Source organism: Pinus tabuliformis, chromosome 6 (assembly GCF_031772625.1).
Source record: "Pinus tabuliformis cultivar Carrire ecotype Pingquan chromosome 6, CPIR1, whole genome shotgun sequence".
NCBI lineage: Eukaryota > Viridiplantae > Streptophyta > Pinopsida > Pinales > Pinaceae > Pinus > Pinus tabuliformis.
This window is the reverse complement of record NC_142292.1, coordinates 1,087,653,032-1,087,664,874: the sequence shown is the minus strand read 5'-3', so window position 1 is coordinate 1,087,664,874 and position 11,843 is coordinate 1,087,653,032. Positions and strand designations below refer to the sequence as shown.

The 11,843-nt window shown below is 38.2% G+C and overlaps 1 protein-coding gene across 3 annotated transcripts in view; it reads right to left on the bottom strand.

The window, feature by feature from the left end:
- Positions 1-2,211: 2,211 nt before the first annotated feature.
- LOC149262699 (putative beta-D-xylosidase 6) overlaps positions 2,212-11,843 on the bottom strand; it is a 144,461-nt gene continuing 134,829 nt past the window's right edge. For 2 of the 3 annotated variants that reach the window (XM_089425071.1, XM_089425075.1), the window contains exons 2-7: positions 6,006-6,342; positions 4,411-4,618; positions 4,113-4,210; positions 3,533-3,883; positions 3,021-3,437; positions 2,212-2,911 (exon numbers count right to left, since the gene is read on the bottom strand). In XM_089425071.1, the coding sequence (XP_089281197.1) occupies positions 2,325-2,911; positions 3,021-3,437; positions 3,533-3,883; positions 4,113-4,210; positions 4,411-4,618; positions 6,006-6,342 (1,998 nt within the window). In that variant the 3' untranslated portion in view covers positions 2,212-2,324. Of the gene's footprint in view, positions 2,912-3,020; positions 3,438-3,532; positions 3,884-4,112; positions 4,211-4,410; positions 4,619-5,976; positions 6,343-11,843 lie in introns of all 3 variants that reach the window. The other variant, XM_089425074.1, reaches the window with a different exon arrangement.

Genomic DNA, 11,843 nt, shown 5'->3' with positions numbered 1-11,843 from the left:
AATTTATGTAGGCCCAAGTATCATTATGGAAAACCTTACATTGTTTCATATACCCATGTGAGTAAGCATCATCGTGGAGTATTGGATAGTGATGATAATAGGGAGGGCATTGGAATCTCAATTTTCCCAAAGATATCATGGGAAGCAACAAAAAATTACATTGGAGTAGAGGAGGTTGAACAAATAAACACGGTAAACATTATCTAAATTTTTTGGTACTACCTTTGCATACCTTTGTGCTAGCAGAACCATGGGATAAGCAAGGGAGTGGATCTAGAGGAACAACAACATATTTTCTTGGTGTTGGTAGTAAGGATGAAGTGCATGCAAAAGTGGCATGTTTTGTCCATGCATGTGGCATACCATTCAATGTTCTTCTCTCTCCTTATGGTTCAAGTCGTCAACAAAGTTTGATGATTTTGGAGAGTCCTCTGTAATTCCCAAATCGAGTAGTCGTTAGTTCTGAAAACCTTAGCAAGTTAGTAAGCTTTCCCACTATTACAATTGAAAAAAGAAAGAGTTTCACTTATTTTTACCACTTTTAAACAATAGTATGTTGAATTGATTTCAAAGTAGGAGTTGGCCCTTATATAGTATTCCTCCTATGTATTCATTCCCTACAAAACATTGGAATCTCCACATACACCATCAAAATAAAAAATAAAAAATAAAAACAAATGCATAATCACCAAGAAAACACTTTCTTCAAATTTTAGATGAACAATATACTATAAAATGATGGGGGAAAAGAATGGGAAAGAGTAGGAGAAAAGATATTTCCACAAACATACAAAGATATACAGAAGAAAAAAAAAAAAAAAAATAGACTATGAGCTCACCCCTTTAGATCTTTGACTATTTGTAAGTGGAATATGTAAGCTCTCACAAATTTGTCTTCCTCAAAACCGACTAAAAGACTAAACTACTCACTCTAAACTCAAACATACAAAAATGAAAATAATAAGAAAAACTGAGAAAAGTGTTTTTATTTCTCCACATATATATTTTTTAACCATGTTGAATCAATAAAGCATTGGAGTAATCTAGGCAAGGCCTACAATCAAACCTTCCTACCACTATAACACCTATAACACCAAGAGTATATCCAACTACCCACAAACCACATATACCAATTCCTTATAATTTTACATAACCTGAAATATTCTGATCCCACCAAAATAAACTCCAACTCCAAAAACGTTTGCATTCCAACCACTCACACTACACCCACACCACTATTTCCCCTCTATTTATCCTAAACTCCATAGTTACCCTCACACCACTATTTCCCCTCTCTTTATCCTACCCCTCTATTTATCCTAAACTCCATAGTTACCCTCACACCACTATTTCCCCTCTATTTATCCTAAACTCGATAGTTACCCTCACACCACCAACTCCAAAAACGTTTGCATTCCAACCACTCACACTACACCCACACCACTATTTCCCCTCTATTTATCCTAAACTCGATAGTTACCCTCACACCACTATTTCCCCTCTATTATCCTAAACTCGATAGTCACCCTCAACTCTAGACCTAACCAAAGGACCACCTTTAAAGCACCAAAAATACGTCTTTTTTGCCATCTGCGCCAGACCGCGCGGTTGGGGTCAGGGAGCTTGGCAGGAGCGGGAGCACGGTTGGCACTGCAAGGAGCGCAGTGCTTCGAACAGGGGCAGGAGTGTGTAAGGAATCTCGTGAGCGCGCTGCCTGACCGAGACCGTGGCATCGGCTTTGGAGCACGCTACCAGTGATACTGGATAGACTCATTTTTCGTGGATATAACGCAAGTGCTGCAAATTGATCTTTTCACATCCATTCATTGTTCACATTCAAAATAGGAAGTGCTAACATATCAAGCTTCATGTATAAAGAAAAGTACCATCGAGCTTTGACACATACATAGATAGGGTTAACTTCTTAGCAACTATAGCTCACATGTTACCATGTGTATGAACAAGGTAAAGAGATTGGGCATATTGCCAAGGCAAGTTTTGACCTGACACACAAATAATCATGGATGGACAAAACAAAATGCATTATAAACCTTACTATGGATATTTTGCTTCCTAAAACTTTTACTCATTTCACTAATTAATATGGTCAGTTTTCAGAATTACATCCTTAGCATAAATACTTCCTAGTATCAGATAAAGATCCACTCCTTAAACCTGTTTAAGGAACAAATTGCCTGGGTGCTGTTAGGATAAAATACTAAAAATAGAGAATGAATCAATTACACTTGGATAAACAGTAAAAACGTTTTTGAAATGCCAACATTTTTTGAAACAACAGTGAGCAAAGGCTGAACAAAATAATGTCATTTTCTACTCATGAAGCTTGTTTTCAAGGAAACAGAAAGTCGAGTATCTCCAACCATCAGTTCATGCTTTCCAATCGCTAAGACCCTTCTCCCATCCTCCATCACCATACCAAAGTGCTTGCAAGGATTAACAAGAAAGCTCACATCAGTGGTTTTACCAGCAACGATATGGACACGTTTAAAGTTAATTAGTTGCTTGTGTGGAGCTCCTCTGAAATTTCCACCATATCTTGAAAATAACAGTACAACATGACTCCCATCAATGCTACCATGGTTTTGTACAGTAAGTTTAGTGGTAAATTTAAAACTTTCACATGGTATATCATCTATATCAATGTAGTCAGATGCCCACTCTCCGTACGATGGCGAAGAAAATGGCAGAATAATACGCCCATCCTTCGAGGAAAATTTGTATGAGTAGTTTGAATAACTCAAACCTTCGCCAAATTGGAAGACTGTTTCTCCAGTGTAAAACCGGTAGGTTCGGCCTGGATAGCCTGTTGAAGAATTAGGTCGCATATTCATGTCTGTCATAGGTACATTGATAAATTCTTGAGGATACCATGTCATAGGTAGCCTGCCACCTGCAAGGAATATATAAGACGCAAAAATTCAAGCAACCACAATTACACAAATATGAAACGTTCAACCACACTAACTGCATGAAGTTGAAAAAGTACAAGGTGAGTGAACCTGGATTGTAATCTCCAAAAATAATTTCAGCTAGTGCTTGGCCTCCAGCTTCACCAGGATAGCCCACCCACAATATACTTGAAATTCGAGGATCATCCTTTGCAAATGAGACATCCACTGGACCCCCACACATGAGAACAAGTACCACAGGTCCCTTTGAAGCAACAGCAACTTCAGATACTAGTCTCTGTTGTTGCCCTGGGAGGGTTAAATTTACTCTGTCATGATCTTCCGTTTCCTGTGTGAGATCCAACCCCACAACAATAACTACAGCATCTGCTTTAGCTGCAATATCTACTGCTTCACCGAATTTGGCATTGGAAGAGCAGGCCACATTTTCACACCCTTTGGAGAATGATACATTGCCAATGTAATTCTGAAGGGCTACAAATGGAGTAACAGGATTGCAAGGGATGCCTACAAATCGAAGAAAAGTCAACTCCATCTGTTAATGCAATATTTAAAGTTTGAGAAATTCAATCCTGATTCAAAAATTAAAAGTATGTGCAAACCTATATAATCGCCAAGCATTTCTTCCGTAGCATTTGCATTAGGTCCTATAACAGCTATAGAGTTGATTTTATTTTTCGACACTGGTAAAGCATTGCCAATGTTCTTGAGAAGCACAATTCCCTGTCTGGAGCCTTCTAATGCTAGTTGCCAGTGTTCATTAGTACAGACATGGTCGGGTCCAAGATGACCATATTCCTGTTGTTTAGGATCACCATCAAAAAGCCCAAGGCGCATCCGAATTGAGAATAAATTGAAAAGGGATTGATCAATCACTGATTCATGGAGCTTTCCTTGTTTAATTGCTGACATTGTGTTTCGAAGCAAATAAGTACCACAGTTGATATCCATCCCTGCAATATAAAAACCCACACCAGAGGTTCCAAGGATATGAACAATCCAGTTAGGAGCTAGCCGTTGCAGATTTAGGAGCTAGAAATATCCAAGAAGCAATAAAAAGGTCTAACAAATCACTAACAACCATCTCATTATATGTTGTTCCATTATTTTTTAAAACACCCCACAGATCAATTAGATATATTTGCCAGCAAAGACGATGAAGATATAAGTTGATGTTTTTACCTGCTTTCAGAACATCTGTGACTGCATCTTCTGCACATGTAGCATAGTGCTGATCTTCAGAAATGATTGCTACTGCATCACAGTCTGAAGTAATATACCTGGAAAGTTCCACTTTTGTCAGAATAAATACTGCTGATGCAAAATTTTATTATTTTGCATGCTTCTTTGACATGCAATAAACAGACAGACATGCTATATAGTATATATGCTGTCTATCTGTTAAAAATCATTAGAAGTCCTAGAATGCCACTGTCTTCAAGTGTGCAAATAATTTAGAAGATTCAAGAAGCATACTCACCCTTCAAGGCCCCAGTCATTTCTTGTCATTTGTGTGAGAAGGTCATAGTTTGCACATACAGGGACTCCATTTAGCTGATTGTATGAGCACATCATACAACTAGCATGACCATCTTGCACACATCTCTGGAAAGGTGGTTGGAATGTATCTTTCAGGTCTTGTTCAGACACCTGATCAAAAAAGAAGATGACTGATCTGACTTGTCTAGCTAAACAAAACATTTTTGTCTCAGTGTTGATGCAAATACTATATAAGCTTGAACTAATGCACTGCTCACTCACATATGATTAACTGTAAATGCTTCCTTTTCAGACAGTGGAAAGATCCAAAGCAGAGTACCAAATCTGGCAGTTTTTGCCACATTATCTACATGTATTTGGAAATATTGCATATTGTCCGCTGTACATAAAAAGATATGCAACAGCACAAATGTACTAGTTAATATTCCAATAATATTGACAAACAATCATTGGAATAATGGACCCTGGGCTCATCATGATCTTCAACATTCTTTATGAATGATCGATGATTACAACCTTTTGAAGTATCTCCCATTTCACTCTGGAACCATCAATAGTTTGGATTTCCGGACAGATTGGTAACATATTTGAGACAAAATTGAAGCCAGAATGTGTATATAGCCAATTGATTGGAGCAATTTTCTTGTCCCATTCTTATGCATATATCGATGTACTTTTTCTGCAATATTAATTTATGGTGTCTGAAATGTTGTCATCAATGATGATGTAAATCTGTTGTGATTCACACTGAAATGTTTTTCCAAGTGATGAGAATATTAGTAGCGCAGTTATATAAATTAAATGGCTGGTAAATGCCAATAGGCATAAATCCATAATAGACATCAAAATACTTACCTCATGATACATTTCACAATGCCAGGATTTAAAAAATTATAAAAATTAAACAAATTATAACTGTGTTTTAAATTATTACTATTATTATTGATTATAAAATGAATTAATATATGAATTAAACATATATACATTTAAAAAACCAAGTAACAAGAAAAACATAATAAAGAAACAATAAGCAATAAGAGTTCAATGTCATAAACAAAAACTTAATAAAAACCCAACATGATAATTGTGGACATGACATTTTTTTTTAGTTTTATATTAAAAAACAAAAACAAAAACAAATAACTAGCTTTGAAATAAATTTCGACCCTCTATCCCTGAATACTACTATAAATATTCCATTGATATTCCATTGAGGTTAAATCACTACCTTCCGCCTAATAATTATTGATAATTAAGTTAAAATTCTGGAAACCCTGTTCCAAAATAAACACACCTATTGGTATAATTAGTGTGCAAATTTGAGTTTGCAGTGTTTGTTTAAATTTTGCATAAACACAATCAGTGCAATAATTTTTCCAAATGTCTATAATAACTTTTCCCATTAAATATATCTTTGAAGGTTTTCAACTAAGTAATTGTAAAAAATCTACCCTAAAAGTGATGAATTGAACATTATCTTTCACTGCAATTGGCCAGTTACTAACACAAATAATGGTTGAAACTTGAAATCAAAAAGCTAAATTACCACAGCATTGAAGGTGTAGCGAGCGTAACCTTGCCAACTATCCAAATCATATGCTGTGAAATGTTTGCAACATGCTGAAAGCTTTAAGCGACTCGGTTCTGTTTGGAGGCTATTTAGCCCCTCCATTTTTAACTCCCTCCTAGCTCTGCTTCTCTGACTCTTCTCCATTGTGTCATGACTGTCATTTTCGCCTTGAAAACCCCTTACAAATGCAACTGCAAACTCACTAGTCAATAATGGGTCTTCCCCTGGGGTTTCCTGACCTCTTCCCCAGCGAGGATCTCGAAAGATATTTATATTGGGTGCCCAGAATGTCAAGCCTGCTTGTCCAACATTGTACATTGCTCGAGCTTCAACTGCTATTGCCTGTAATTGACACTCTTGTATTAGATGCTTACACAATCAACAAGCTTCACATGTTTTCTCTTCTAACATACAATGAGAACTCTCCTTATAATTCCTAAAACAAGCGCATTAGAGGTGCCATTTCCTGAACTCAAAGATAAATAAATAAATGACTGGTCACTGAAGGTGTAAAAATAAATAAATAAATAAGGGAAAGATTATCCAGAGAAGCAATATACAAAAAAGAAAAGCAGAAACACATCTACACAAAACGATTTAACTTTGACAATCAAATGTCCATAAATCTCCATTTAACCAGCATTAAACTGGAGAAAAAACCTTTCAAATGACATTTAGTAGAGGGTTCCGATATGCAGAATTTAGTTTTTGCTAGATGACTATTCAAAGCATATTATCATGCATATAAGTGGGTTGCAGCTCTTTTTCCTTTTCTTTCTTTTTTATTAGAATGGGACATAGTTCTGCATATAAGTTTGACATAATTTTGTGTATAAGTTTGATGCAACACTAGGCCATACAATTTATGAGTATGAAATAAGAGGAAAATAAACATGTTGAAACTTGAAGTTTGTTGTCTTAATCAGATAATTTTGGAGAGAGGCTGATATTAATTCAATCTCCAAAATTCTGGCTAACAGTCAAAGGTGATTACCAAGTTCTAAGCCTGCAAGCACACACACGCACAGGAACAGATAGGCAAAAACAGATACACAGGAATTTGAACATGTACACAGAGAAGCACAAGGACTTCTTGCATTAATGACAGTTGTATTATAATCAGAGTTTGTAACTGTCTAGTGGTTTTGCATGATAGTTTTGTCCTGTTGTTTCGTCCCATGGTTTTGTGCCTGTTGCTTTTGTCTGTCCATTTGTGCAGTAGTTTCCTGCCACTTGATGAAACTATTATTTTGGTCCACTAGCTCATCTATATATATATATGGGCATATTGATATATATCAGTATCTTGTGCATTCAACAGATAATAATTTGAAGTTGACTTCATATGTCTTTTTTGTGTGATTTTGTTTTGGCTTCCATGTCTCTGTTTCTCTTAAAATATAAAGACAGTATAAGAGCTAGTCTCACTCTGGGCTTACTGGAATTGAAGTTCCAATAGCGTAGCTGGAGTTGAAAAAGTTTATCTGATTTCAATTGCTCTATGTCTGCCAAATATTTGACTAAATCCTCGAACATGTTGCACAACAACTGTTTGATAAAATGCCTCTTAAATATTAAAGAGCAATTATTTTCATTTTGTGGTACTTGTTACCGCTCAAACTAGCAGGGGTCCTTGGAGGGGATCCTAAAGGACAACTACTAGGTCAAGGGCAACAATGGAGCAATAGCCCACTGTCACCTCAGCTAAGGCTCCCTGCTCTTTACCGACTTTCACCGATGGGAACAGACCAGGTATAAAGGGGAATCACTAGATGAATAGATCAATAAGAGGATATGGAGTGATTCCTAAGGTCTATTCACAAGAGAGACTCAATTGTATAGCTTACTTGCTTAGGAAGCAAGGTGATAGGCTCTCTAAGAAGGGCTAAAAGGATTCTTGAGGCTAGGGTTTGGGAATATATCTTGTAAAGATGATTCCTAGGCCTAGAAATCCTTATGGAGAATTGGTCTTTGTATGATCTTTGTGGAATTGGATTTGTTAGGTTGCGGAACCACACGAGACCAAGTGGACTAGAATTAGGTTGAGGAAGTGGAATTGATCACTCAAGGAGGGACTTGACCTAATTGTGGAAGAGAAGATGATCAATGAACAAATCTTCTTGGAATAAGGTGCAATGATCCAAATCGAGATCCCACCGTCAGAATTTCGTGAAATCTAGAGGGCCTCTAGAGGAAACCCTAGAATAGTAATGGGCAAGAGATCAAAGTCTTTTGATGGCTAGAACGTGAAATAATTGATGCCCTAGATGACCTATGGAGGCTAGGCCTAGAAAGAGGAGAGGTGAGAAAAATATGTGTTTAAAGTGATCACCTATAGAAGGACCAATGCCTTATCCTTTGGGGAAGATGGAGTCAAGAGATTTATGGTTTGGAATAGTTTCACCCAATCAAGGAGGTCTTCAAGCAACTTCGCATGGCATTAGGGCATGGGAGCAGCTACTTGAGATCTTCCCACTTCCATATGCAATAAATGATGACTTATCAAGGTATATCTTGACAAAATAACCTCTAGGAATATTCACCCATTCATACATGGCCCATGCAATGATGCAACGCTATAAAAGAACAAAATTTCCACAACTTCGTACAAGAAAGCAGTAAATTTCAGACTTGTATAGCAAAAATCCCAGCAAAATTCACGTGACAAAATAAATGACAAGATAAGCATGAAAAAGATTACTTGCACGTACAAATGAGTATATCCAATCATTATATTATGCCAATAATGAAGCTCCAAGACAAGAGAAATAGATCCAAACATCAAAATTCATCCATAACATCCAAACTCGTCCTCCAAAAGGGAATGTGAAATTCTCAAGAGCTACTAAATCCCAATCCAAGTGATGATGATTAGAATGAATCACCTCACTTCTATTTAATTTGATTTGCCTAATTGGGCCTATTTGAGTCCCAAATAATAAAATAATGTGCAATAATAACATTCATTGGTGACAAGCCCACCAAGATAGCTCAATAACATAATAATAAGCCTCTCAAGAGGGTCAAATGATCAATAAAGTGAATCTTTGGGCCTTTGAGAAGGTCTAATGGAGTCCAAAATGTGCCATTATGTGAGAATGGACCTCAAACATAGTGGACAAGGGGTTGGCCGCTTGTTTCCAAGCAAATCCCTGTGGTGCCCTCAAGTGGTTGTGAGGGGCACAAGGACATCCTCATGGGTCTCCAAGTGGATTGAAAATGCTTGTAAACCATCTGTAAGGGCTAGGATGATGTCATAAGCACTTTGTAGTGCTCATCTGGACCCCGGAACATCTGCCAAGTGTATGACGCAAGTGTGGAGCCATGGTGAACCAGGTGCATCATCCTCATCCAAAAGATGGAACACGAGCAATCAATGAGTGGTGTTGGGGATCCATGAAGTACTCTTTGCTATGGTGGAGGCCCATGGCTCTCAACGCTCACCCTACAAGTGTCAATGTGGCCCTCTGGAAGGCTAGGACCCTGTATAGGGAGACCAAGCCCCAAATGGAGACCCACCTGCAATCTTGCATAAGATCCAATGTGTCCCCTTGCCCTCCAATACAAAAAATCATTAGAATAATCAAGTAAAAGAGCTTACAAGTCATGGAATCAATGGGGCATTTCATGGTGGCATGCCCTTCCATAGTGGGCTTTGGCATGTACAAAGTGTCTCCAAGCTCAATAAGTGGGTTAATCAAGGACCCTATTAGGTGGTTTCAACCTTTAAAGGGGGTGACATGTCCATGGTACATCCCTCAAGTGGTAGGTGGCAAATGATATAGTAATGGAACAGAGTGGGGATCAAGGGAATCATCCAGACCACATGTCATGGTGCAAGGGTAGCTATAATAAGGGAAGCCCACACCTGGGTATATGAGTGTAGAAGGGAGCAAATCGTGGTACATGAGTTACTCCGGCCTTTTTTTTCCACCCTTCTTCATATGCCTTTTGCCTTTGATTTTTCTTCATAACTACTCAGGGCGCCAAGGGATGAGAGCATGATGTGTAATATATCGCAGTGGATACCCCCTTAAGGTGGGGCAATTCATCGCCCACCAGAGGTTGGGACAACCATGGGTTCCTTAATGATGAAGGGGGCTCATCTAGGGCCCATAGGAACCAGAGTGATGGCCATGGATAAGGGGTAGAGCTCATGTTTGGCTTTTGCCCACATGCTAAATTTGTATGTCCCGACCATCTTTTGCATTTTGTGGTACATTTCCTATTGAGAGTGGCCAAATTATGCTTTTTCTTTTCTTTTTCGCTGCATCAACCTCTAGGCATCATTCCAAGCCCGACCCAAGGTGTGGACAAGGGGAGGGGTAGGCTAACCCTATGTGGACCCAATGGACACATGTGGACCCGGATGGGAAAACAGATGAATGGGGCTAAAATGGGCAGAAGGGAGTGATGTATATGGTGTCGGGAAGCGGGACCACGCAACTAGAATCGGGATTTCCCATGTAGTTCCAACCCTAAAGCTAATGGCCAGTAAAGGATATCCCATGGGACTAAGGTACAAGGCTAACCACGAAATCGAGCAGTGGAGACAAGAGTACAAATCCATGCCCAATCCCCCCACCAATCCATGCCCAAAAGTGCCCATGATAAGTAAGGAAAACTACTCAACTATACCAATGAAAAGCCATACCTTCAAGGTCGGGAGGCCCACCTTCAAACATACAATCATAACAAGTGGGTGAGGGATTACATGGCTAGCTCAAGTGGCGGAGATAATGGCACATCGAGCTATCTGCTGGCTACAAGGGGCTGCTGGATGCCAGTTGAGAACCATCTAGGAGAAAAAATTTCACCTATATATATTATCCACAGGTGGTGGGTAACAATACTCTCTCCAAGTTAATAGTATTCTCAATCGAGAACAACCTGAATTGTGAGGTTGTAGGTAGCATGTTGTAGTTATTGATTATTCTTTTAGTTTTTGCAATAAAACTTTCAGAGGAATCGTTATTAACTTGCAAGTGCAGAGTTGTGGCTACCGTGGAATTCTCAAGGAGAAAGGTAGCCACGATTGCGAACACCTTTGATAAAAAAATTGTTTACAATGTAGAAATGAAAACTAGTGCCACTGACCTACCTTTTCAGTCATTTGTTGGATATTAATAAAAATTATCTTATCTTATTTTATCTGAAAGGAGAAAATCCATATGGCATGGTTATTGGTAATGACAAGAAGCCAAATTCTAAAGTCACAAAAGAAGACTTCGGAGCCCTAGCAGAAAAATAGAGGACAAGGCATTTTCCTTAATCATGTTTGTGCTTTCAAACCAAATATTGTGAACACGGCCCATTATAAATTGAATAAGAAGCTTTGGGGCCCTTGATTGATGCATATGTGATGCAGGAGCATCCAAGCACCCTTCATTAAAATTGGAATCCAACGCTGTGGAAGAGAAAACGTGGACAATCATTGCAAACTGGGGCAATTCTATTAAAATGGAGCTAAATTGATGGAATTGATAAGGATTAATTAAATGTAATTATCTGCCATGTTTGTGTATAGAGAGATTTAGGGGTTGGTTTGAGCGATCTTAGGAGAAGATCATGGATCTAGAATGATCCATGATTCTGTAGTTATTTCTATAAATTGTGTAACTGCGTGTTGTGGGAGAGATAGGATACAATGTAGCCGCAGGGGAATTTGTGACCAAGGCTGAGATGCCTTAGATTGTAATCTAGTTCTGTATATAATTGAAATATTGCGTGTTGTCTAGATTTTTGACTATCTATATATTGTTTGCCCATAGTTTAGATGTATGCATTGAAAGAGTTAAATTTTGTGTTATAAGTTTACTGATCGACCATCGATCACTATAAGG